Source organism: Cyprinodon tularosa, unplaced genomic scaffold, assembly GCF_016077235.1.
Source record: "Cyprinodon tularosa strain WSP-4 unplaced genomic scaffold, ASM1607723v1 ctg750, whole genome shotgun sequence".
NCBI classification, from domain to species: domain Eukaryota; kingdom Metazoa; phylum Chordata; class Actinopteri; order Cyprinodontiformes; family Cyprinodontidae; genus Cyprinodon; species Cyprinodon tularosa.
Genome location: NW_024039508.1, coordinates 107,632 through 135,483, shown reverse-complemented (window position 1 = coordinate 135,483; position 27,852 = coordinate 107,632). Strand labels below are relative to the sequence as shown.

The window sequence follows — 27,852 nt, the reverse complement described above, 5'->3', positions numbered from 1 at the left end:
TCTACATCTTTGCTCTGCACTAAAGATAATTTTCTTGCAACATCATTTTTTACGCACACACACACACACACACACACACACACACACACACACACACATATATATATATATATATATTATGTGTATGTGTATAAATACAAAACCAGAATGTTTCACACTTTTAGAGGTTCAAATGTGGAGCCATTACTGTTAAATGAAAGCATTTTTGTATAACGGAGCTTAACAGATAGGAGTAGGTGTTCACCAGCAGCTACTAACCCATCTATAGAACTCTGATTCACTGCATGCTGGTCTTCACTGTATTTCTGTCTGTCTTCCCTTTTTTTTTTTTTTCGTTTTCTTTTTGTTTTTGGGGGGGTTCTCTCATTCGTTTGGTGGATTGCATGCCGACCTCTGACATGCCGGCTGCTGCTTCCTTGTCGTCAGAATGTGCTGTCTCGCTCCTATAATTTCAATACCTCTCCGCTGAGCTGGTCACAGTACGGCAGCTGTAGGGATATGCATGCCAGCCAAGGAGGCCTGGTGATTAGCGGCTCTGAGCGACAGCCCTACGGAGCCCTGAGCTTCCGTGTGAGTACTCCAGACTTGTAGTTAACCCCTGCAGCTCCTACTAAGCCAGCGCCTCCAGCTTCTGCTAGTTTCACATCGTTTTTGAGAGTAGAGGAAATATCCGCTTCCCTGTTTGGCAGATGTTGAGATGTGATCAGAGCCTCAGAGGCAGTTTTTCATTTTTATTTTTTTTAAATATGAGCTTAGCTTTTCTCAACATCTGATTTCTCATCACTAAAATGAATGCCTGGTGCTTGATTTTAGAGGGACATGTGGAAGATTTCCAGTTTCCTGTTGGTTGTGATCATTGTAGGAAAAGCTGTTTAACAGGGGCTGTGTTTGTGTGTTATATAGCCCAATCAGCTATAAACCAAGAGTCCAATCACAAACCTTAATGATGTTTAAGTCATTTTTTAAGCCACCTTGTTTTCATCTGACATAGAACAGCCCCTTTTAAACATGCTGGGACTTTTAACATCATAAAAACCATCCCAGTGTTCCTCACCACAAATAAACCCTGGTGTGATTGCGAAGGCCGTCTCATACGTACAGTTTTCTCCTTTAACCTCACATTCAATGCTTACGTTTGCTCATTCATCGTCTTCATTCACACTTTTGATCACATCAGCCCGACTTCATAACACCCTACCCGCTGTTTGGGGTTAAACATGTCTTGCTGAGAGGTAAGATGGTTCAATAGGCGTGATTTTGACATAGATGTGGGAATTAGACTGTAGATGGAGACTTTTACTTCTGATCTTTCAGTGTTTGTTGTGCAACCTCTTCCTTTCCTCTGAACTTAAACTACTTCCTGCTCACCTCTTGAATTGAATCAAAATGGCAGAATCTTTGCTTTTTAAGAGCTGATGTGTTTTATCCTGTCCCTCTCTGCTAAATCCAGACCTCGCTGTTGTTTGGTGTCAATATTAAACAAATATAACCCCATCATCCCTTCAGTGTTTTACATTTTGATTGAAGAGTTATAGAAGATGTTTGATCTGCTTCATTTCAGAGAAATGATTATCTAAATGTTCCTTTTTAGGATGATGTTTTTGTCCCACAAGGACCACAGAGCTACTCCATGGATCCTCACAGAAAAGTAGGTGTAACCCGTGGAGAATCTGAATATTTCTAGATATCTAGATTTTATTTCAGGGGGTTTCAGATTGAAAGAAGGGGCACTTTTTAAATAGATTTTTGTAAAAAGTTCAGTCATGAGCTGAACCTGTAAAAAGTGAGTCTAAATCAGCAGCTGGGTCTTCTGTTTGCCACGTCTCTGTTGCTAGGTGCCTTTGATGAATGGTCAGATGGGCCCTTCGGTTCGTCCTCAGATCCCGATGTCGTCGATGGCTCGTCACCCTTCCAGAGAGCAGCTCATTGACTATCTGATGCTCAAAGTCTCCCAGCAGCCTCATGGGCCTCGTGTTCCTCACGACACGCTGCAGCAAGAGGTGTGGACTCATTTTCTTTTGCAACACTAAGCTAATCTTTCCTTGTAGGTCAGGAAATCTGGGTCCTGCTGTATAATCCCTTTAAACGGTGCACACTCAGGCCTCCTAAGCTTCTTCTTGTGCAACTTCCTGCTTTCTTTCTGCACATACAATTATATATGTCTGGTTCTGTGTATCTTGGTAGATTTTTTTTATATATTTTCTCTTGGGTTTCATTGCATAGAGCTAAGATGGTAGTTAATCCAGGATGATAGTGGAGACCAAAAAAATTTATATCAATAAATAAAAAATGTCTATCATTTGCTGCTGTTTTGACAAGAAAATATCTTAATCCCTAAACATTAAACAAGCTAATAGTGCCATATTGATTATTGTATAGATCTATATGGCAAATAATACGCAAAAAGCCCTCAGTTTGTAACAAGTTGTTAAAATGACACGGTAGGCATGAGGAAGAAGATACTCTGGACAGATCTAACTAAAACTGAACCCATTGGTCTGCATGATAATGAAAATGTAACGTTTGCTATCATATTCCACAATTATTTCCAACCAGCATATAAATATCAAAAATGTTATCACTATTAAATCTTACACATTTGCTTTTTTAAGTTACTCTTTCACATGGAGTGTTTTTTTTTTCTTCTCTTTTCTTAAAACCTCACTAAAAGACATTTACATATATCCAGCATTTGATGCTGCAGGTACTTGTGCCGTATTAAGACTAAGCGACTTTATTTCCCTGATTCTGACACTTCGGTTTAGGGCCGAGTGTTTCTGCACCTCAGTTCAACTTTAATAAATGTGGAGGCTGCGATATTTCCCTTTTTGGCAATTGATTTTATTTAGTTAGTGAGTTTCATCATAGAAATCAGATTCCAAATGAACTTTAATAAACAATTGATGAAGCGACACATAAGTTTATTCATAACTCTGACAGATCTACATCAAACTGCTCTACATTACATGCAGAACATGAGGCAGGTATCTGTTAAGATGGTTAAGACGAAGTAGAGAGAGCATAAAAAAGGGTTAGGGCCGTCTCCGTTTTCACTGAAGAAGGTGCACTACGGATTTAGAGGAATGTAATTCCTTACAAATACGGGGCTGTCATCCCATTAGGTGGAGTTTAATCATACCAGCTCTACGGATAGAACTGGTTCCTATTGAATCTCGGTGCCCAACTCTACCCATCATCCCTTAGCAGGAAAGCTGGTCAAAGGTGATGAAAACGTAGAAAGAGATGAACACAGGAGGATGACAGATGAAAAAAACTCATTTGGATCAGAGGTCTTTCCACCTACAGAGCAATAATCCTAAACATAGAGCCAGGGCTATAATTTATATGACTGTTTAGAACCAACTTTGTTCATTTGTTAGATTGGCTTGAAACCCAAACCTGCAACTAACAGAATGAGCTTTAGTTATTGTAGGGGAAAAAAAAGAACAGGTAAATGTTTTTGTCTAGTTAATATCAAATGTGCTACATTCAGTGTCGCATCAAAAACCAGTGAAATACATGTAGGTTTGTGGTTGTAAATTCAAAAAATGTTTTTAAAAAACGTTCAAGGAGTAGAAATACTTTGACTTTTATTTTATTAAAAATGTAAACTTTGAAATGATGAGATTATATTTTGGTGTAGATAATGGTTGCATGAATCTGGGCCAGAAAATATGAGATTTTAGTTGTTTTTTTGTTTTTTTTTCCCTCTTTTCTGCATTTACCATATAACTTTTTTTCTCAAAAGATCTGATGCCATATTTTCCCTTTTCTAAAAACTGAAGGGTTTTCTTCATTTGCTGCTTCCTCGTCTTAATTGCTCTTTGAAGGCTTCACATTTCTGGTATTTTTTTCAGACTTTCCCATCAGGAGGGATTTTGTTTTGTTTGTTTTTTCATCCAGATTAACTACTTCCTCCAACATAAACCTATTTCCGTACGCTAAGCTTACCTTCATAAAACAACCTTCTATTTACAAAGCATTTGATTTTGTTTAATGTGTAACCGACGGTGAATGAAGTGAAACAATGGCTTATCAAAAATGTGTTGGTTTGTTTCAGATGCGTGTGAAAGTAGAGAAGAATCCAGAGCTGGGTTTCAGTATATCAGGAGGAGTGGGAGGCCGGGGGAACCCCTTCCGTCCAGATGATAATGTAAGCTTACATCTTTTACTTTCTTTCTTTTTACTTTGATTCTTTTCCCCCTTGAATGTCTGGAAAGGTTTGGCAGATCTGAATAAGTTAAAAATGGAAAACGGTATGGAAACTATTAATATGCAAGAGAATGAGCCCTCCATCTGCCCACATGCTACTATCCATCCATCCATACGTCAATCAGTGGATTTCTATCTCTGATAAAAGAGCTCTGGGACTAAAAATCTGCAATTATGTGGTACTTAGAAATAAAGACTCTGGTATAGCAGTGGAAAATAAAACTGGATTAAATATCTTTAATTTTGTTTCTATTTAGGGCATTTTTGTGACTCGAGTTCAGCCTGAGGGGCCAGCATTCAAAGTTCTTCAACCTGGAGATAAAATAATTCAGGTATTTTGGAGAAAAAAAGGTAATTAGTATCACACATGTGCTGTTGGATCAAGTTGCAGTAAACTTTGTTTCTATATGTCCACAGGCGAATGGATATAGCTTTGTCAATATCGATCATGGGAATGCCGTGTCCCTGCTGAAGACATTTCCTACCACTGTGGATTTAATTATCGTAAGAGAAATGCAAGCATAGACTCGGCTGAATCTGTCCTACTGCAGAACGACGCGGCACATGGAAGAAGAACATAGAGATTTATAGTGACTTGTCACATATAAGAGACTGGTCTGCCGACACCTATTGGGACTATTTCTAGCTGAGATCCTCTGAGGTCTTTTGTCGCTTCGATGAAATGGAGAAAACCACTGAATGTAGTGGATCTTAGTGAGACAGCATCAAACACATGCAAGTACGTGTCCTCACAAGGCCGCCACTGTGGTATACATACATATATATATTTTTACAGTAAAAAAAGCTGAAGATTTGATGGAAACTCTGTGGTCTCTGTATAGATCAGCTTTCAGTTGGTTTGTTTTTTTAAAGTAAACAACTTATCAACCACTTGGGGTGTGGAGGCGACCACTAGGGGGCAGGGCTCCCACTCTTCTCTTCTGTCCAAACCTTTTATTTTGTTTTTATTTTTTTAATTTAGCAATTTTATTTCCCAGTTGCCAGGCAACATTATCAAAAGGGACTGTGTTACGTGCTTCTCATGGGGAGACGGATGTTGATCAAGGAGGCGTTGGTCTCTGTTTTTATCAGAAGATCAAAGAGCAAAACCAGAGGGAATCATTCACCCCCGGCTTCCATGAACCTGTGAAGATCCACCAGCACACGGACACCTCACTCCTGTTCTGGATAACCAGACCTGTGCCATCCAAGAGATTCATCCCAGCTCATCAGATGTTTTTAGAAATCCAGGTGCTCCTACAACAGGACAAGGAAACGGGATGGGATTCCTCATTTTTTTGGGAGAGTAAGTGGGTCCTGGTATCATAATAAACAACTTGTTTGGGAGAAGGACCAAAACAGAGCCAATAAGCACATTTAGTTCAGGCAGGAGGATTTAAAGGTGCTAGGGGTAGACAAGCTAGCTTTTCCCGTGGTTTGGATGAAAATATGTCAAGGTTATTTTAATCAACCAAAGCGAGCATTAAAAGAAACGGAGGGTAAAGGCAGAACTCAGAAAGCTGTGGGATTTTATCTTTAGGTCCTAGGAACCTAGGCAGCCATCTAACTTTTTTCTGTAAACCATGATTGCCTTTTGTGTCTTTTTTTTTTTTCCCCCATCCCTTTGATGCGGTCTTATTTTTTTTATCACTGTACAGAGAACAGATATGGGAGACACAAACTGTCAAGTGCCATAGACCTTGAACTGTTGGAACAAGGGGAGGACGTGCAACCGCCCCAGGAACCCAAGCAATACCCACTTTCACAACCCTTTGAATACATTTGCACCACAATGGCTTCAAAGCAATATTTTAAAGCCTTTATTTTCATTCACAGCATCGTTTTTAAAACTAAACACAAGCTTTTAGTACTCCTATGATTTTACATATTTTTTTTTTATATTGTGAAATCTTTTTTTTTAAATAATGAAATGGCACAGAAATTATGTGTGTGGATGTGTGTGTGTGTGTGTGTGGCATTGCTCCCAAAAAAATGTGCAACAATTTTTCTCACTGTGGCTGAGACATTTTACTGATTTTCAAGTACTCGATGTCTCGCCATTTTTGTTGTCTTAAATTTTTCCATTTCCACTCTAGATGGAGCTGATCTGGTAATTCTCTAAACACTTGTTAAAGGATTGTGTGAAATAAGTGTGATCAATGTTTTTAGTCGGTTGCTGTTCAGATGGAACCATGAGACATGTTTCCATTAACCAGTGGAAACTATAAAATACATTCATTGTTCACTTAATTCCATTTAATATAAATATAGAAACATCCTCCACTTGTTGTCAGTAGGATATTATCTATAGTCCAGCTGGATATTTGAATTTTATGCTATATGCATTGGCAGCCAAATAGAAATGCAGTTGCTAAATGTTAAGTCCTCAAATTAAAGAAACATCCGCTCTATTTCTTAGATCTGTCCTAAATGAAACTGACCATTAGTTCCAATGCTTGATCTGAAATTGTTTTTTATCTACAAGAAAATTTGATTTTTCTTGGTTTGTATTGTATTTTGATGAAATCATTGATTGTATTTGTTTAAAAAATTGCTTTGTTTTGAGATTAATTTCTTGGGTTATGGTCACTTTATAATTTCTTTGAAAAAAAGTTGTCTATTTTAGACAATCTAGAGTTGAAAACCAATCTTTTCGCTGTTTTTCATCCATGTTTTTTTATTTTGTTTTTTTTTCGCTCCCACCTTTATATTTATTTAGCAGACTTACACGGAGTTTTAGACCTTACTAATCTAACTGTAAATATGAAAAAAAAAAAAATAATCTGTGACTTGCGATTGTAAAACCAGCAATAAATTGCAATGCAGAAGCTCCCATTTAAATGTATAGCTAGTATTTCTAATGTTTCTCTGGAAACGGTCACAGTGAGATGATTGATATGCATTTATCCAACATTCCAGATTTTTGTACATAATTTCCTGTTTCATTTACCTGTGGGACAATAAACTAATGCTGTTTAACAGTGACGCTCTTGTTCTTCTGTTATCTGAAAAAAAAACGGAATAACTCATTAAATAGCACAATGTATCTGAATGTCATATACTCATTTAAATTCTGTCTTTCAAAATGTGCTTTTATCACCAGGAAGGTGCAAACAACGTGGAGTTTAATGAAGACATTTTGGTATAACTTAACTAAAAATTATCGCCGTAAGACTTTTCTTGTTAATATTTAAATGTTTCTACAGAAATATGAAGATTTTTTTTGGATTTGTGCAAATAATATTGCTATCAGCCTGGGAGGGAAAGAAAAACAATTTCTGTGGCGGCTGGTTTCTGTAAATGAAGCTCTTTAGTACTGAGTCTAAACGGTTTATGTTCAGGATGTGTGGGCCACTCCTTGGTTATCCTGGCGGTGTGCTTTGGGTCATTGTCATGTTGGAAGACCCAGCCTCCACCCATCTACAATGCTCTAACTGAGGGAAGGAGGTTGTTCCCCAAAATCTTGCAATACATGTCATCCTCTCGTTAATACGGTGCAGTCGCCCTGTCCCGTGTGCAGAAAAACACCCCTCAAAGCATGATGCTATCACCTCCATGCTTCACAGAAGGGAAGGTGTTCTTGGAAAGGTTCTCATCATTTTTCTTCCTCCAAACACAGTTAGTGGAATTATGACCAGAAAGTTCTATTTTGGTCTCATCTGACCACATGACTTTCTCCCATGACTCCTCTGGACAAGCCAAATGTTCATTGGCAAACTTAAGACAGGCCTTGATATGTGCTGGTTTAAGGAGGGGAACCCTCCGTGCATTCTGTAATTTTAAACCATGATGCTTAGTGGATTACCAACAGTAAATTTGGAAATTGTGGTTCCAGCTCTTTTCAGGTCATTGACCAGCTCCTCCAGTGTAGTTATGTGCTGATTTCTCATCTTTCTAGGATCATTGAGACCCCACCAGGTGAGATCTTGCATGGAGCACCAGTCCGTGGGAGAATGAGTCATGTTTAGCTTCTTCCATTTTCTAATGACAAACAGTGAACCTTTTTTTTCACCCAGCTGCTTGGCAATTTCGCTGTAGCCCTTTCCAGCCTTGGGGAGGTGTACAATTGTCTCTAGTGTCTTTGGACAACTCTTTGGTCTTTGCCATGTTAGTACTTTGATTCTGGACAGGTGTCTTTATGCAGTTAACAACCTCAAAGGAGTGAATCTAATGTAGGATAATAAATGGACATGAGGTGGACAGAACAGGCACACTTACAGGTCGTTGAGGGTCAGAAATCTATCCGATAAATGTTCAAATACTTATTTTCAGTAGGCTCTATGCACAGCTCCACTACTTCCTGAATTTAATGCAGCTCCTTTGTTTCCTGTCTTTCATGATTGGATGCACTGATTAATCCAGGTGTGTATGACCTAAGTAACTGGCCAGACACACCTGGATTAATCAGTTCGTCCAGTAATGAAAGACAGGAAACAAAGGAGCTGCATTAAATTCAGGAAGTAGTGGAGCTGTGCATAGAGCCCGTTGCATCACAAATTGGGAATTTCTTGATTTTGTTTTTAGATTATGTCTCTCACAGTGGACATGCACCTATGATGAAAATTACAGACCTCCATGATTTCTAAGTGGGAGAACTTGCAAAAAAAAAAAGCAGTGTGTTCAAATACTTATTTTCAGTTGCATCAAACATTGGGGATTTCTGGATTTTGTTTTTAGATTACGTCTCTCACAGTGGACATGCACCTATGATGACAATTTCAGACCTCCATGATTTCTAAGTGGGAGAACTTGCAAAAAAAAAAAAAAAAAAAGCTGGGAGTTCAAATACTTATTTTCCTCACTGTATAATTTTTTTAATACAAACACTTTGTGTTATCTCGTTTCAATTGTATTTATCTAGTACTGATAGTGTCTAGTCACTTCAATTCTGTGGAATGTAATCTTGGAACTTTATTATTTATATTAATTATATTGCAGTCATAAGTGTCTGTGTGTGTTAAATTGTGGAAGTGTTGGTCGACCTCATGGGCTCTTGTAGTTCTATTAATAAAAAATGAATTATTTAATTGCTTAATGTTAGTGACTGGCTTTGAAAAGAACATTTAAAATCTTGGTTGTCAACTTTTACTGTAGGACTGGTATTTCCTATGCTTTTGCAGAAACAGGCAAAATTTTGGCTGTAGTGTATTAGTTTTTCCTTTAGGGGGAGCTGTAGTACCCAAATCTCACTCCCAGACCCTGTTAAAAACAAGAAGAGCAGCAAAATCAGCCGCAATCTTTGTATAAAAAAATAAATAAAAAATGTTATTTTCATGGTAGAAGTGATCAGTTATAGTGCACAGACAAGGAAAACCGAAAAAAAACAAAATGATATTTAAAGCTGCAGAAAAGTATCTTGAAGTTAGATTTAAAATGGGAAATGGTTGAAAGCATGATGGGAAAACCAAAAAGCACCATCAGAAACTGGCAGAGTGACGTAAAGTAACGTAAAGATAAATTAGAAATTATGATTTATGTTTGGTTAAGTTAAACAGTTCGGAAATATTTTTTTATCTATTCATTTCTGGGGTTGAATCTTGGCTGCATCAGCCCTTGTTTCCTGTTTCCTTGTTGCACTCCTTACCAGCTGGTGGCGGTAATGCACTTTTAACTAGTTTGCCAACTGCCATAAAACCGAAGAAGAAGAAATCAGCCGCACCGCCCTCTGGCGTCGAGAAGGATAACTGAAAAATAATAATACAGTACACACTTTAGTTTGAAAATATATAACACGAAACGTTTGATTTATTTTTTTTATTTTTTGCAAAATGAGCGGTATACCGGGGACAGCAGTCGTTCAGGTCACCAACTTGTCGTCGGCTGTGAGCAGCGAGCAGATGCGCACTCTGTTCGGCTTCCTGGGAGACATCGAGGAGCTTCGTCTCTATCCTCCCGAGTAAGAGCTGCTTTCATTGGGTCTCAGCTAGCTAGGAAACGCCGCGGAGACGCGGCCTTGTTAGGAAACCACAAATTGTCGCTGTCCTTAACGTTATTTTATTACTAACTTTATCCATTTTTCCCGTATTCCTCCACACAGCAACACCACCTTGTCATTCTCCTCCAAAGTGTGTTATATAAAGTACCGAGACCCCTCCAGTGTTGGGGTGGCGCAGCATCTCACCAACACTGTTTTTATAGACAGAGCTTTGATAGTGGTGCCCTGCGCAGAAGGTGAGTAACAGCTGATTGTTTCAAGCTTATATTACAATAAAAATCTGAATAAATAAGAGTGGACGTCTTCTCTGGAGTTTATAGTTTTGTTTATCATTGAGGGGGTTCTTCTCTTTAGGAAACAGCAGGCATGATGGGCCTATATATATATATATATATATATATATATATATATATATATATATATATATATATATATATATATATATATATATATATATATATCTGTAGCAGCATTCTGTTTGCTAGCTGATTAGGAGTGCAGCAATAGGTAGGGGAGGGGTTGTGCTCTTTGGTGAAGATAAATCTGCTCACATTAGCTGCTGATCTCAAAAATAGAGATGAAGATATAAAATAGAGATGTAACAATAAAAACGTGCATTTTTCTCATTCATTTTGGCCCAAAACACAAGAGGGAATCTGCTGTGGATTCGTTTACAGAGACATTGGATCCCAATCCAGCAGAATTTACTTCAGTTTAATATTTTATAAGAAATCCTTTTTAGGAACTGTTTTAGAAAATCTAATCTGAAGTTTAACAATCTTAGCATCATAAAGGCCACTTTGTTCATTAATGATTTTATAGAAAAACTATAAACCTATAAGATTGGAGGTGATGCATGCAAAATTGTCTGATTTTTGTTTCGTTTTTTTACCCAAGAGAATGATCCATTGATAGTTTTTGGGACTTTAAACCATAGGAACAGCTTGACAGGAACTAGGTTTTAATATTTTGTTTATGACTTAATGGTAGAAAAATGGCCCATGCCTATAATGGATTTAATGTACACTGCTCAAAAAAATAAAGGGAATATGCAAGCAACACAATATAACTTCAATCAAATCAAACTCTGAAATCAAACTGTCCACTTAGAAAGCAACACTGATTAATAATCATTTTTAAATGCCGTTGTGCAAATGGATTAGACAACAGGTAGAAGTCATTGGCAGTTAGGACATACTCAATATAGGAGTGTTTTAAATCGACATCCAGCAGCCAAAAAATCTGCATGGGTCTAAAGTTAGAAACAGACTCCATGAGGATGGTATGAGAACCCAACGTTCACAGATAGGGGTTGTGCTAACAGCCCATCACTGTGCAGGATGCTTGGTGTTTGCCAGAGAATACCAGGATAGAACCAGGACTGAGCACATGAGTCTGGACAGACTGTGGAGCCTGCTGCCTGCAGCATCCTTCTGAATGACAGATTTTGCAGTGGGTCATTAATGGTGAGGGGTGGCATTTCTTTGGAGGGCCGCCCAGTCCTCCATGTGCTCGCCTGAGGTAGCATGACTGCCATTAGGTACCGAGATGAGATCCTCAGACGTCCTGTGAGACCATATGCTGGTGCAGTTGGCAGGACAATGCTAGACCTCATGTGGCTGGAGTGTGTCAGCAGTTCCTGCAAGTTGAAGGAACTGGCCCGCTCGTTGCCCTGACCTGAATCAGATTGAGAACATCTGGGACATCATGTCTGGATCCCTCTACCAACGTCAGGTTGAACCACAGACTGTTGGTGGATCTTTAGACCAGGTCTGGGAGGAGATCTCTCAGAAGAGCATCCACCAACTCATCAGGAGCATCTCCAGGAATTGCAGGGACATACAGGCACATGGAGGCCGCACACAATACTGAGGACATTGCATCAAAGTTGAATCCGAATGAAGTCTTTCCACTTTAATTTGGTACCTGACTCCAAATTCAGGCCTCCATTGGTTAATACAGTTGATTTCCATTGATGATTGTTGGGTGATTTTTGTAGTCAGCACATTCAATGTTATACAGAACAAAATATTTAAGGATAATATTTCATTTATTCAGATCTAGGATGTGTTATTTGAGTGTTCCCTTTATTTTTTGGAGCAGTGTACATTGTTAGTCAGTCCCTGCTATAGGTAGAGCTGTAGATAAGGTCTCCAAGAACCCATTTAGGTTTCTGTTTGGTGTCCGTGGCTCTGGCGTAGGAGTTAAAAGTTAACCAATTTACCTTAAACACCGGTCTTTGGGGAATTTAGGGCATCAACTAATGATTATTTTGCGAATCAATTAATCCGTTGATTATTTTTTTGACTAATCGGACAGAAAAGACGTCCTTAAAGAGGATTTTGTACAGAATTGAAGCCAGGTGAAACTAAAAATTCTAGATAAAGTATATCGATGGGCAAAAAAAGGCTTTTCATCTTAAATACAAAATGTTTACTTTTTACAATAGAGGTATAATTACTGCTCTGAGTGGGTTGCTCTTTCAGCTAAAGGCATGTTTTAGAGTCTTTACTCGTTACCATTAATCAAATACTAAATTAGTTCAATATTATTTAATGAATCGATTGTTTCAGCTCTTGTTGAATTGCAAATTGTGTATTTGAAAGAAATGTGACCAAATCCATTGCTTAAAAGTAAACTCTCTTTCCCTCCCTTTTTATTTTTTAGTGCTCTTTTTGGTTAAACTCCCACCTCCCCCTGTTTGGTACCCCTGTGTACACTCACAATGATTACACTTCTAACCTGATGCATTGTGTCCACGTGACTTGGTGCTGGATGGCTACTGAGTTTATTAATTTGGTTTTGTATGTTTTTTCTGTGTGATTATGTGTGCATATCAGATGACTAGAGTGGCCCAGCTGTTACACTACACTAGCCTGAGTCAGGCATTGTTTTCCAAGCCACTATCCCCGATCGGGCCAACGCAGCCTTCAAGGGGGGGATGTGACCCGGAGAATAGCCCGCAGAACCTTCCAAGATGGACACCTTGTCTCTTTTTGTTTTTTTTTTTATCATTTATTTTATTTTTATTTATTTTTTTCGGTTTGTTTCCTTTTCATACTATCCCATGTTGTCCACTCTCTACTGTCTCTATCTAGAAACTGCAGGTTGTGTTTATATTTGTTATTTTTGTTTGTTTTTTTTTATTATTGTCCAACCCCCCCACTCCCCTCTCTCTTTCCGCTACAGCTGGAGCTTGTGTGTGATTGAGTTCAGTCCAGGTTGCTACGGCACACCGCTGGGAAATGTGCCACACAAAAGATGCTATGAGGATCACTAACTCTTTTGTTCTCTTGTCTCCTGCGTCTGTTGACGTAGTGAAGGGCTAGTCTTGGTGGGGGAAAAAAAAGTGAGCCCAGTAATAAATCATATGTATATATATCTTTCTTTTAAACTATCTGTTCACCTTTTCAACAATGAACTAAAAGGCAACCTTTACTTCTTCTTCTTCACATTACTGATGTGAATGTTTAGTAATGACACAGAACTGATCAGTGTAGCATCATTCTCTCTTTGTAATACATTTAATAATACATTGTTCATGTTTTGCTTTACATATATGGTTACTTTCTCCCCCCTTTTTGCTAAATTTTCTTTAGTTCTTGGTAAAACCAGACAGTGCCTTGCAATATTGTTCACCAAGTTGTGCTAATTTTGTCTCGTAACTGCTGCAAGACGTGCAACGTCAACACAGAACGGCACATGTGCAATGTAGCTACAGTTGCGTTTCTTGTAGTGTATGTGAGCATGTCTGCAAACTAAAAACGTATCTATAAAACAGGCTTAAGCTCAGTCCGATTGGATTTAAAATTAGGTTTAAAGTTTGCCACGTATTCTCGTGTAGATTATTTTGTTTAAGCTCTTTGTCCCTGCTACAGTGACATTCATTTTTCAAAGATCTGTATGATTCTTTTAATGTTTTCTAACCAAACCCTGGTTTTTAAAATCCCTCCAAGCTTTAGAAATAACCTGTCTGCTTTGTTTCTTGGTCTCAGAGACCTGTAAGTAGCAGCTGGACTGTTTGAATCTATTCTGTCTCACAGAGTGGAATAGATTAATTAATAAAATGACTTCTGAAGGCAGTTATTTCAGCTGAATTTTATTTAGGGGTATCAGACTAAAGAAAACTTATCTACATGGAAGAAAACAAACCATTCATCATTGTGTTTTTCAATCCTCATGCAAATGATACTTTATTTTGAGTCTGTGGCTGCTACGTGATAAAAACGCAGACTAGTAGAGGTGTGGTGAATAATTTTGCAAGGCACTATGGCTGTTTGCTTCTCCTCCTCTGCAAAGAGAGAGTATTCTTATCCACAGTGGCATGAGCACAATTCCTAATTGGTTGTTTTATTGATCTCCAGCATTTCCAAAGTTCTTAAAAATTGTTGTTCTTTTCTGTATCTGATGTTCTGTGTGCTATTAGTGATGCAGCCATTGGGGTTGTCTTGTGTTGCACACCTTTCCAACACTGCGAAACGATCGCCCCCTCCCCCCACGGAAAAGCGCCCATGCTTGATATCGTATGGTTCATGACCAATATGTTTCCAGTACAGGTGACCCATACATCAAAGTGTTGACTCATTCTCTGCATTGTGTTTTTTTTTCTTTTTTTCTTTAATGACCTATAGAAAAAAAAAGAAAGAAAAGCAGCTGAAATCTGTGGCCTTATTGATTCTGCATAAAAAGCTATTCTTGTGCACTTTTTATTAATCTTGCTTATTAACTGAGAAGATTTAAGTTTGATTTAAAAAATCCAAGTAAGGATGTTGGGGCTCGTGTATGCCATGAGTAGCACGTAGCTGGATTTTAGGCTGGATGATCCTTTTCTCTCTAGAATACAGTGGGATAAATATGCAGACATAGAGGAGACAGAGAAGCGCGCCCTCCCCTGCCTTCCCTAACATCCGTTTTATCCTGCAGGGAAAATTCCAGAAGAGGCCAAGGCTCTGTCTCTGTTGGCACCTGCCACCCCGGTACCCAGTCTGATTCCAGGCGGAGGGTTGCTGCCGATTCCCGCTCCGGCTCCGCTTCAGAACGTGAGTTACCGTCCCCTTCCCTTTCCCCACCTGACCAGATTGAATTTAACCTCCGTCTGTACGGTTTCCACCCACAGCTGAGCCTCCCTTTAGTGAGTCGGATCACAGCGGGGCTAGATCCCACGGCGTCCGTGCTCGCTCAGCCTCCCCTCGTCGGGAATGTGGACCCATCTAAGATCGACGAGATTAGGAGGACGGTTTATGTTGGAAACCTAAACTCACAGGTAAGATCAGATCTAAATCTACATAAATAAATCTATTAAACCATACTTTTTCTTCTCCTTTTGTTATTCCTTGGTTTAACATTGGAATAAAGAGGAAGTTAGTTTTAAAGAATAACTAGCATCACATTCCCAAACGGGCTAAACTGTTGTCTTCCATTCATTATGCTCAATATTGTGTTGCAGAAGTTTGACTCGGCTGCCTGCACAGGGCTTCACATATGTTGCAATTCTTTTTTAAAAAGAGCAGGTTGGATAAAGCTGTACAAACTTTAAATTTGTAAATCAAAGATTGATGTTAGAAATGCTCTAAACTGAAAATGCAGTTTAGTGCATTAATATAAAACAGCCAGCGTATTTTTATCACGACTCCTTCTATTAAAAAAAAAAAAAAACCCTAAACATCTAAAACCTTTCAAGTTTGACCCTTTTTTTTAAAGTTAAGTTACAGTACCCCTATGAACTGTATTTTAATAGTGTTACTGGGGCTTTATGTGATTAAGTTTAAAGTTTATCATTGTGATTATAAAAGAAAGGGATGACATTTTTACATTTTATAGAAATTGGAAATAAGAGCTGTGATGTAGATTAGGGTTTAGGGGGGAAACAAGTAACTGATGTGCAAGATTTTCACAAAGGAGAAAGAGGTTTGTAATTTTCATGTGCAAGTAACTGTAACTGTGAAAAAAAAAAAAGCCATTCATGGGTTTATTTAAAAAATAACTCACCATATCTGCATGAATTAAGTACTTGAAACACACATTAGAGCTTAGTATTTTGAATAGAAGCCTTGTTTTACGACACTTTCTGTAGCTCTGGAACAGGTTTGCAGACTTCAGCTGGGATTTCTGTCCTTTCTTCCATAAGATCTCTAGATGTTTGACTTTCTGTTTCTCACAGAGATTTCCTATTTGATTTGGACCTGAGATGCTTCTTATGGGGCCACCTTTTTTCTTTTTTTTTTTGCTGTGCCTGTTCTAGGTCACTTTCATGCTGGAAGACCCAGACCCAAATATTGCAGCACATCACTCCTCTGCTCAGTACACTAAAGCGTTTATCCTCCAAACTCAACAGTTCAGTTACTTTCATCTGAGGCAGGTGGTAACACTGGGAATCCTAATCTCTCTGGGATTTCCTGCTGTCTTTCATAGTGGCTGGAAGTGATTAGAAAGCCTTCTTTAGTCAGAACTGCAAGGAACACAATATAAAATCCCAATATTTTTTGCTGGCAAGTTTTGAAATTTTAAGTTAATTTAGGTATTAATTATGAAAATGAATATTTTAGTGGAATGATCTGAGCAATCTCACTTTTTCTTGAAAAAAACCATTCTTCTACCTCTCCATGTAAAGTGGAGTGAAACCTTTTTATATAAATACTTTTGATGGTTTTCTGCAAACACCTCTTCAGGAACAGAAATCACGGCTTGGATGCAGCCAGTTCTCAGCTCAGCGCCTCTGAATGGTAGAAGCTCTGCATCAACCTGCAAAAATACTGATTATCACACCACATGTGACGGGATATTAGGCCAAAACAATCCAACCTGCTGGAATTTAACTTAGCAGACCCAGTCGCTCTTAACACACTAAATACACAACAGAATGGCAGGCCTTTTGAAAGGGGAAGATTGGGGCAGAAATTCACCCTCAATGGGTCCGTCAGCCAAAACTCATGCTGATTGTTAAGCGATCAAATATAATATAATTGGTGAGGAATATGGATGTCCTGATTGGATATTCATATCTGAAATCAATCCTATATCAGCTAAAAATTGAGTATTTGCATCTAAAATCTCAGCCATAGGTCTGATAGAAACAGTTTGCTCATGTTTAAAGTTTTTTGTAACATATCAGTTTATACTAGGGGGTCAATAGTTTTTTAAAATCCCAAGAAAAAGTAGGACTCGTTCTGATATCATATTGGATCAGTCACTGTATCGGTCAACATTTAAAGCTGCAGTATCTTTTTGGAAATGAAAAGGCTGCAATTGGGACATTCCTCGCGGGAAATCTAAATCTATTAAATACTTATTTACCCAACTGTTTGAATTTAAATTTCCTTTGGATTCACACAAGTTTTCGTGAGAAAACAAGTTTTAAACATCTAACTTTAATCTAAAAGAGACTATGCTCTAGTATGGAGCTTTTGAGTCTCATGCAGAACTTGAACTGCACCATCACTCTGAACAGATTAGCCGAGGATTACTGTGGTTTTGAAACATGCAGATTACTGACTAATTATTATGTTTCTGAACTTTTCTCTTTTTAATAATCCAAATAAAGAATAAAAGGCATTTAAACTTTTATAGCCTACAGAGTTATGGTTCTCATTATTATTCCTAGTGTGGAAACCATTTTATTTGTGTAAATTTGCGATCTATGACACTTTTATCTGATTTTTTTTCGGCTCAGACCACCACTGCTGAGCAGCTGCTGGAGTTCTTTAAGCAGGTGGGAGACGTGAAGTTTGTTCGAATGGCCGGAGACGAGACTCAGCCGACCCGATTCGCCTTCGTAGAGTTTGTAGAGCAGGATTCTGTGGCCAGAGCCCTCACTTTAAACGGAGTCATGTTTGGAGACAGACCCCTGAAGTAGGTTCTTAGAACATTTCCTGTTAAATGTGGTTATATTCTGTTTGCTGTTTTCTGAGTTGAAGGGTTAAATCGGTTTCAGGGTCAATCATTCCAATAACGCCATCGTAAAACCGCCTGAGCTGACACCCCAAGCTGCTGCTAAGGAGCTGGAGAGTGTGATGAAGAGGGTGAGGGAGGCCCAGTCCACCATTGCTGCTGCCATAGAACCTGGTAGGATGTTGGGTTTTATGCGATCTGTTGAAATAATTCCCTTCCTGATGCTGAAGTTCCCGCTTGTTTCTTTAGTGGAAACAAAGCAACGCTCTTCCAGCCGCTCTCAAAGGTCACGCCGGTCCCGTTCCCGGACGCGCTCCCGTTCCCACTCCAGGTCGCGTAGGAAGAGGTCCCGCTCCAAACACAGGTTGCTGGGATTTACCTCTCTTTAACTCAATATCGTTGGTTTGATGTTCATTCTAATGTTTTTCTTCTTCCCTGCTGGTGGAGCAGACCATCACAAAGGTCCTGGCCGGGGGCCGACTCCCACAGTTCAAGAAGCGGCCATAAGAGGCGCTCTCGTTCCAGGGACAGGAGGCACGCCAGGAGTCGGTCCAGGTCTGTTTATTGCTATTTATTGATAGTTTTTTATTCTTTCAAGTAGTTCAATCGGTCTGTAATACCTGCATTCGACACAAGGTGTCACCATGTTCCTTAAAATCTCAACCCTGCTCTGATAGAACTTGAATTAAAATTTATATCTGTTCATGATTTCTCTTTCTTTTCTCAGGGGCCACAAACGGAGGAGCAGAGATCGGTCCAGAAGCCCCCGAAGGAAAGCAAGATCACCTTCACCAAAACGGCAAGTCTATCACATTTCATTCCTCCAATCAGACTTTATTACTTCGTTACTTTGTTGACTTTAGTCATAACCAGTTAGATTTCTCCCTGCTAATCTGTCTGTTCGCCTCCTGTAGAAGTAAAAGGGAGAAGAGGAGGGAGCGCAGCAGAGACAGGAAGGAGCGCTCCACATCCAGGAAGAGGAGTCACAAAGAGGAGGATCGGATAAAGAGCAAATCCAAGACCACCAAGGTGAAAACAAGTTAACTAATGAGAGGGATAAAATTCCCATTTTAAGACAGGTTTCAAAATGTGTAGTAGAGTGAATCTAAGGGAGAAAGAAGGAATTACTTTATTATCCACATTAATGCATAAAGCTCTATAGCAGATTAATGCTTGGAGCTGTTGTGCTCTCTGATTGGTGCATCTCCGGTTTGTTTAACTGACTTTACGCCATGTTTTAGATGCATTTCTTATGTTAAATATCTTTCACTCTTATTATAAGACTTGAATGTCTTTCTGACCTTAATGTTGTGACTAAAAGAAAAAGTTAAGGCTCATATCGGTTGAAGTGACTGAATGCTGTACGACGAGGTGGTTTGATTATATTTAGCCTATAAGCATTTAAAAAGCTATTGGCAGAAGGTGGTGATATGTGTGAGGGGTGCTGCAGATCTGTAAATGAGTTTAACTCATCTTAAAAATAGTTTTTAGTAGGTTCAGAGTTTGGCCGTAGCAAACGTGGGGGTATATTTCAGGCTTGGATTGATGCACCGCAGCAGATTACAACCCATCCAATTTCCCATAATCTAATCTGTATGATCAATGTTTCCACTTCTTGTGAAGTTGTTTCAAAAAAGAAAGCAAATCTAATCTACTTTTGAGTTCACTGCATAGCAGAGTTTCACCCAAATGCTTCACCCAGCTTTGAAAAAAAAAAAACAAGCTGACACCTTTTCCTATCTTATCTCCATCTAATCTGAAGATAAGCATCACAACGTGAGCCATTTGACGGCTGAAGCAACATCCTCAAACAGTGCTGTTCTGATGCTGAGTTCTGCAGCTGCAAAGACAGTTTTGTGACGTGCAACGCTTCACAGCTTTTTTTTTTTTAAGTGGTACGCAGTTAATACCTTTGGTGTTTCAACCATGAAGCCTTTTTTAATTCAGATTATCCCAAACATCCCAACGTGATTCTGAATGTCCATCCAGGGTGGCAGAGCTTTGGTTCCTCTCTTTAAACTAATATTACTTCCATCACTGACCCCACCAGAATCCTGTCACCTAATTCATTGAAATATGTCCATTCAAGCCTCTAAAATCATCCAACTTGTTCTGATCCGCCATCCAGCTGCAGCTCGATAAACCACAGATCAGTGTTTCCTAAGGGCCCTTCAGAAGCTTTATTCTAGCCTTTGTTATTCATTCTGAAACCAGTTTGATATTTCAGGGCCTTGTTTGGCTGGAGAATGCCCACTTTGTCCAACTTTTAGCATTTGTTTAATTGAACGTACCCTCAAGCTCTCTCTCTCTTTGTTGGCTTTAAAAGGTCATACAGCAGTGCTTACTTCCTTATTTTTCCTAAATCCCTCAAAGGAGGGGGTTTAGTGTTTGTAAGACGTATTAAAAAAAATACAATTTACAAATGCTTTTGGTTTTACATTCCTATAAACACAAAACACGCCTTAACCCTTTATAGGGAAAGTTACGGTTTTTGATCACTTACAAATGGAGTCCCCCCCCCCCCCCAGTCCCTCAATGAGGTCTAGAAGGACAAGATGCTACATGGCTGTTCATCTTATTTTGCCCAATTAGATGAACCCTTGAATTATATATTACCTACTGGAAATTAAGTTAAAAAAAAATGTAACAAGTTAAGAAAAAAAGGCAAGAAGCTAATTGAGAAGTTAAAAAGTTAATAAGCCCAGTAAACAATTATATTTAGGTTTATAAACAAAAAAATGTATGTGCCAGTATCAGCATTAATGCCTCTAAGGTTATGTTGGACCAAAAAGATGTGTTTCTTTCACCCTGTTTTTCATTTCTTATTGAAGCCTTTTTGTTATTTTTCTTAATATATTCAGGCAAGTTGGCATTTCTTATTACATTGACATATATTGATATCCTTATTTTTGGAATGTTACAAAGGTAATAAGGTCTTGTTCTGGATTCCAATAACACTATTGGCTTGACATTTAGATTTTCAAAGTATTTCACTGAGAGCCCTATAAAGAGTTAACAGGTTTATCAAACATGGCAGACAGGCAGAAAAATGTGTCTTACTCCATCATGGCTGCTATCACCAGAAACTACTCACATGTTCCACAACCTACGCTACATCATGATCCAAACATTGTCCTTTGATGCAATTTCTGTTTATAATAAATGCTAATAGAAGGCTGCAGTCATGGTAGCTTCACATACAGTTGATGATCTACTGGGTAAATGTTTTAACCAAAGGCTCTGTTATATCTAGAGGGAGCCCAACTGCGGATTATTAGCCCTTTAAATGGACCAGTTTCCTTTTATTTATATTATTAAGGGAAAAAAAAACACAATGATAACTGCAGCTGAATAAATGTTAAGTTAAATAGTTGTGAATCAATTATTCTTAAGCAAACTCGTATAAAGTACAGATGTTGATCATGAAACCTTCACATAGCTTTTCAAATCGATTTTCATGTTTTTTACAATGTTTATTTTGGTAAAAAAAAATAGGTGTAGCTTAAAAGTAGATTATTTTCATATGTTTAATCCAAAATAAATAGTAACAGTTGTGCTAGTGGTTCCACTGGGAAAATAAAATGTGATGTTTAACACCAGTACCACAAGTTAGCTTTTAGCACTGAGTTACTCATCCCTGTATAAACCCTGTTTTACTCGGTGTCATCTCCACAAACTCGTTTTTATCGGGTATTAATCAGGGTATTTTAAACGAGTGTCCTTTCTGCAACCTGTCTAAAAATGTGTTCCATGTTTTTATGGAATGCACAAGACTAAAGACAATTTTTAGCTTTTTAATTTGTGTTTTTACTCTTTTTGGGACGGTTTATACAAACTCTCTTTTTATAGGAGTTTGCCAGAAATGGAAAAATAAGCCAAAGGCTCACCTTGATGCCGTTGCTCCGAAATGAGAATAAGGCTGGAGGTTCACAGCCACACAGAACATGTACAACATTTTATGTACTGTGTCAGATGGACAACTACAATTTAACAAGCTCCTCATTTAATGATTTTTAGAAACTGTTTTTACATTAATAGTGATTTTTTACTGACACTTGTTTTACATCAACAATTGATTCTATTGTTTGAATTGTGTAAATAAAGTGTTAAAAGTCAAAAGTCATAACCTACAATTTTAGCAAACTTGCTGCCACCATTCGAGCACTTTGAAATGTTTGCTCAATGGATGAAATGAAGAAGAAATAGTGTTTTTTGATTGCATTCATGTCTGTCGCCCTTAGTTTGGATTTACAGCAGCATCAGCCATCGTTTCATCTCCTCCATAACTGTTTGATTTATTCAGCAGGACTACAAAAGGGTAGAAAAGGAAGATTATCGGAGTGACAGAGACGGCTCAAGTGAAGAAATGACGTCATCACCGTGCGCCCAGCACAACGGCAGCTACAAGACTCACAGCGAGGAGGACGTGTTCCTGGGCAGGCATGCCACCAAGTGACGCTGAATCTGTTCACGTCTCCTTCATGCATCATATGCGTCATTTTTCACCTCATCACGACTTTCTTCCTTTTCATATGAACTCCTGGAAACCCAAGGATTCTGATGCTGACCTCCTTTTTTAATGCCTGAAGGACAGGTGTCGCTTTCAGTGTTGGAGAGAGGGTGTGTGATACAGGCCCCTCCCCCCCTTCAGAATAAAAGCACATTAAGGTCGTCCTAACAGCGGCGCTTGTTTCAAAGCGGTGAAACTGGATGACGTAATGTTGCAGAAAAGCCAGTAGTCTCCTCCCACACTGCTGAAGGCTTGAAAGCTGCTGTGATCTATGGTAAAATGTTGGAAACATGGAGGACTGAGCCAACTGAAGAGCCTCCGACCTACATTAACACAGAACTTTTCTTTTTCTGATTTTTAACTGCGGCTTTATCTTTGACTGTAAACTTAATGTCTCTTAGTGGCAGTCTATAATGGTTTTATATGTAAAATAAACAGCCTACTACATTCGTTTTGAAACACAGTTACCCTGGTAAAACTGAGCATTTTCACTGGTTTTTTGGCTGGAAATATTTAAAATCTTGCAGTATTATGAAAAAATATTGTGTTCTTTGAGCCAGCTGACTGGTAAAGTAGTGGAGATTCACTCTATGCTCCAAACGGCATCAAACTATTCACCCCAGCAGGTTTATTTTTGTTTTTTTATTCCCTGACGTCTTAGTAAAGTATCTAAAATAATCGCAACGGTTTAAACATAAATTCATACCAGTAACAAATTCATGCCTCTAGAATCACAAGTGACGGCAACATTAAAAAAATAAAAACTGTATCATAAATATTGTCTTATTTATTTAAAAAGAGAAAAAAAAATTCCAACTTAAGGATGTTTGATGCAAAAGAATGAAATTATTTAATTTTATTTGTCATTATTAGAATGTGTTCAGGTAAAGAGCGAGGGCACAAAGTTTGACAGGAATTTTCATATTTTCAACTTAAAAAAAACAACTACCATAAAAAGCCTAAATATCCAGTAATGATTACAAATTAGTCATGAATATATAGTTTGTAGCCAGATTCGTAGGGTAGTTTCATCATATTGTGTGTTTTCTAATCTGTTTGTATGGGAAACCTAAATAATACAAATTCTGGAGTTTGAAAAAAATAAGTTTAAACCATTTCTTTTTTTTTTTACTTAAAAGAAAAATCTAAGGCGGTAGATGTGTGTGAAGCCAACACAGAAGATTCCCCTATTTAACTGTTAAACAGAACGGTTGGTGTTTGACACTAGAAGTGTTTTCCTCTTTCTCTCTAGTCGACAGACGCTCTCTGTCCTCCTACCGGTTAATTAAACCCAAACCTAACGCTGATCCCGTTCCTGGGTTTCTACAGATTCTGAAATGCTTATTTATTTTTTGGTGGACAGTGGAAGATGTATTTTGTGAAGTGTCCTTTTGTTTTGTTTTTTATTATTGCACCAGATTTCTTCACCATCCAGAAGTTTAGAAAATTGCAACAAATGTTGGTTTCTAAATTAGGCCTCATTTCCATCAGTATCCTCTCATGCAGAAGTAGCGAGTTCATCATATTTTTACTGTTTTATGCTCAAACAAGCTGAAGTCGGGTTTGGGGATGGTGTGCTGAATGTTTACGGACGTATGTTGTAATAAAACGGATTTATAGACAAAATGGCAAAGGTCAGTGAACAGTATGGAAGCACAGAGCGGTCAAAAAGTGCCTAGACCAAGATTGTACAGCAAATAATAAAACACTGAGATTCATTTGGATGTTTTAAAAACAACTAATCATATGTTATATGAACATAGCGTGAGCTGTAAGAATAGATTAAACATTTATGAGATGTTTTTATCTTTTATCCCTGTGGTTTGATGTGTTGCTGTAGTACTGAGTGAACATGTTTTCAAAGCAGCAACAGATTTTGTTTTGTTGGGTTTTTTTTGGCCATATTTTTAATGGTTTAATGTTAACAAACACTTCAGTCTGAACTATGAGCTTCACAAAATCATTTCAGGCTTATTTGCCAATATGTGAAAAATGTCGTTTACTTTTTATGCTTTTATATTTTCCACATGTGATGTTTTGTTTTTGGGGGGTTGTTTTTTCTGTGCAAAGGGGTTTGATGGCGAATGCTGCGTTTAGGATACGGAAACGGTTCTGTCAAATTCTTTATGAAATGTTTGGATGTATGTATATAATTTAGTTTGAACCTAAAACACATTTTATTTGTTTGCCAAAGCTCTCATTAAAGAGTTTTGACTCTGATGGGGGTTTTTTTTGGTGCTTTTTTTTAGTGTTTTACTTCTAGTCTTATAAGAGTAATAAGTCTCCATTAAGAACAATAAATTACATTGGTAAGGATTCTTACTCCGATTTTTTTTTTTTTTTTATTGGGACTAATTTACTCTCATACCTTCCAAATGTCCATGGTAAATATCAGTATGAACATTGGTTCTCAATATTCAATATAGGGCTGAAAAAAATCTGATAAATCATGATTAATTGATATTAAAATAGTCAACTAATTTAGTAATTAATCGTTATATGGAGTATAGAGAATGCTTAGAGCAGTAAGTATTTCAAAATTGTAAAAATATATGTAAACATTTTGCATTTAAGTCAAAAAAAAATGTGTCTGTCAATATGCTCCTTAAGTGGAAACATATTAGTTTCACCTGGTTTAATTTCTAAATAAAATCTTCATTAGTTGCAGCCCTAGTCCAATATTAATATAATGGTTTATGGCCCAAAAAATGGAGACAGAAAGTTTGCAGGACACTAGAATGTGAGGCCTGACATAAAGGAATTAGAACTGATTTGCAAACCTAGAAGTATCATATTAGAGGATTCTACTTTGTAAAGGCAAATCTTTTTGCCTAATCTAAATGGACAAGAAAATTACACCCATTGTAAACCCTTGCTGATATTGAAATCATGGTGGTATTCTGCCCCAGTGTTTTCAAAAAAAAATGTTAAAAAAAAAACCAATCCACTGGACTTTTTTTCCAAGTTTGAAGACGTTTTGCTTCCCATCCAGGAAGCTTTTTCAGTTCAAAATGTCAGAAATAGCGTTGAGTTCAATGCTTTATAGAATAGCCCAACAAAGCTTTGTTTTGTCTTAGAAAACATGCAAATTGATCCAGAGGAATGGGCCTGCCCCTTACGAATGGGGAGTCGTTGATGTCTTAGCCTGAGTCATTAGGGGCAATTTTTGGCCTGGCTGACCAGGCGAGGTGTCTTGGTCCCTTGCATGGCCATGAGGATTATGATAGGAAGGAATCCTCAGTGTCCATATCTTACCATACTTTTTTTCTTCTTTTTAGCAGAACCTTTATAGTTTATCTTCAGCACTTGCTCCCTTATTCCCAGAGGCATAGCCAGAAATTTTTATAAGGGTGGCCGGACAATAACCAATGTACATTGAGGGGTGGCCAAAAGCGGATAGGCGCCAGAACCTCAAGGTCACACTGTACTGTTCTAACAGGAAAATTAAACCACAACATTCATATTTTCTAAATAAAGACAAACTATCCTTTCTTACAGCCTTTGCTAACAAATAGACACATTTATATTGGGTACAATTCTTTCAGGTTTAAGTTCTAGAGTGAACATCTTTTCCATTGTCATTACTTACCTAATATCATTAATTATAATTCTGCATAAAATTGTAAAAAAGTGCTTATATCCACATAAATTGATTATTATATGTTTTTATTAAAATAGTTTTCTATAATTTAACTGAAGACTCCTAGATGACAAAATTTTGTCTTTAACCATTAAAACACAAAATCTAGTTCTGAAAATAGCATTAATTCCGTACTTATCAGCTTTAATTTCAGTATATTGATGTGCATAATTAATCACAGTGTTCTTGTTGTCAATTGAATGTTAATATATGAAAAATGTAAATGTTTTAAATATTTCACTTGAGAGTATTTCTGTTGTCACTGTCTGTATTAAAGGGAAAAAATGGTAGGGGTGGCCACAAGGGTGGCCAATGATTGGATAAGGGTGGCCATGGCCACCCCTGGCCCCCCATCTAGCTCCGCCCCTGCTTATTCCCACTGGTCTGTGCAAAAAGGACTGAGATGTTCACAGTAACTCTAGAAGAGCTGTAGAGTTAAATCTGATTGAAAGATGCTACATGTGGCGTAAACCCAAAACTACTGTACCTTCAACTGAGTCACTAATTTTTGTTAGTATAAGAGTTAAACTTAACAGTACTCATTTAAGCATTGGCTTTACATAGATACTTTATTACTGAAACCAGTATCAAAAATATGAATTACATTTTTTAAGCTGTACATCTGAAATATACCAAAAATCCCAGCTCCACACAAATATGAGAAAAATTGTAATTTTGCTCAAACTGACTAAAACAGTCCTTATTTTGTCTGTTGATATCAGTAGGAGGTAGTATTTGTGTTTTCTTTTAAAAACTATAGATTAAGTAATATCTTTTTGCAAAATCACATCAATGGATCAGCTGTGAAAGATTTGTTGTAGCAAGCGTAGACGTCAAAGCTCGAGAGAAATCTGTTGACTTCACAAACTGTTTGATTAGATGTGAATCATTACCAGGGATCCACATTTAAATTGGGTTGGATGAGTCATGGACTTAAAAAGATTCACTAATGAGATACTGTGTGTGCACCTCCTGTACTCAATGCTAAAATCAGTTATATAAAAACAAGATTCCCAAAAAAAAATTTAAAACAGTCCACTGGACTTTGTTTCCAACTTTAAAGAAGTTTTGCTTCCCATTAAAGAGGCTTTTTCAATTCAAAATGTCAGGAATAGCGTTGAGTTTGAGGTTTTCTACTGTTGCCCAAGGAAGCCGTGTTTTTGTTTAGAAAACATACAAATTGAAACGGACATTTAGGCTACGTTCACACTGCAGGCCTTGGTGCTCAATTCCGTTTTTTTTTTGTGAAATCTGATTTTTTTGCATCGCCGTTCATATTCGCAAATATATGCGACTTGTATGTGTCCCGCATGCGCAGTAGAGGACGCAATGACATCACAGGCCAGGCTCTGTGTTTATGGAAGTAAACATGGATGGTAGTGCCAGAACGCATGTAGCGATCTTTCCCAACCATAAAAACTAAATCTTTTCATGATGGTTAAACATAAATACTGCTCTCCGCATTATCGTGCGCCATGGTTGTGGTTTTTCTTGCCGCTTATTCATAGCAAGACCCAGGATAGTGACCTTTATCGGGTATTATGTCGGATGAATGCGACCTGGCCGTTCGGACACAGTTCGCATTTGAAAAGATCAGATTCGTATCGGATTCAGGATCACATAGCCAAGTGGGCTGGGTCACATTGGAAAAAATCTGATCTGTGTTGT

General features: G+C 38.0%; 2 protein-coding genes across 6 annotated transcripts in view; both read left to right on the top strand.

Moving 5' to 3' along the window:
• The window catches only part of erbin (erbb2 interacting protein), a 65,408-nt gene extending 60,596 nt beyond the window's left edge, over positions 1 to 4,812 (top strand). For 2 of the 3 annotated variants that reach the window (XM_038270106.1, XM_038270105.1), the window contains exons 22-27: positions 427 to 570; positions 1,592 to 1,648; positions 1,836 to 2,000; positions 4,061 to 4,153; positions 4,470 to 4,544; positions 4,630 to 4,812. In XM_038270106.1, coding sequence (XP_038126034.1) covers positions 427 to 570; positions 1,592 to 1,648; positions 1,836 to 2,000; positions 4,061 to 4,153; positions 4,470 to 4,544; positions 4,630 to 4,737 — 642 coding nt within the window. In that variant the 3' untranslated portion in view covers positions 4,738 to 4,812. The remainder of the gene's footprint in view (positions 1 to 426; positions 571 to 1,591; positions 1,649 to 1,835; positions 2,001 to 4,060; positions 4,154 to 4,469; positions 4,545 to 4,629) is intronic. The other variant, XM_038270107.1, reaches the window with a different exon arrangement.
• A 5,042-nt stretch (positions 4,813 to 9,854) lies between these two features.
• On the top strand, positions 9,855 to 24,764 carry srek1 (splicing regulatory glutamine/lysine-rich protein 1). 3 transcript variants are annotated; one of them, XM_038270113.1, is made up of 12 exons: positions 10,250 to 10,383; positions 12,988 to 13,496; positions 14,572 to 14,703; positions 15,071 to 15,186; positions 15,264 to 15,410; positions 17,817 to 17,995; positions 18,078 to 18,208; positions 18,284 to 18,398; positions 18,485 to 18,589; positions 18,762 to 18,833; positions 18,949 to 19,063; positions 22,338 to 24,764. In XM_038270113.1, the coding sequence occupies exons 3-12, from the start codon at positions 14,673 to 14,675 to the stop codon at positions 22,488 to 22,490; spliced, it is 1,164 nt and encodes a 387-aa protein (XP_038126041.1). In that variant the 5' UTR covers positions 10,250 to 10,383; positions 12,988 to 13,496; positions 14,572 to 14,672; the 3' UTR covers positions 22,491 to 24,764. The 3 variants fall into 3 exon arrangements, with proteins under 3 accessions (XP_038126039.1, XP_038126040.1, XP_038126041.1); XM_038270111.1 differs by lacking the exons at positions 12,988 to 13,496; positions 14,572 to 14,703 and adding an exon at positions 9,855 to 10,108; XM_038270112.1 differs by lacking the exons at positions 12,988 to 13,496; positions 14,572 to 14,703 and adding an exon at positions 9,857 to 10,108 and having other exon boundaries at positions 22,341 to 24,764.
• The last annotated feature ends 3,088 nt before the right edge of the window (positions 24,765 to 27,852 follow it).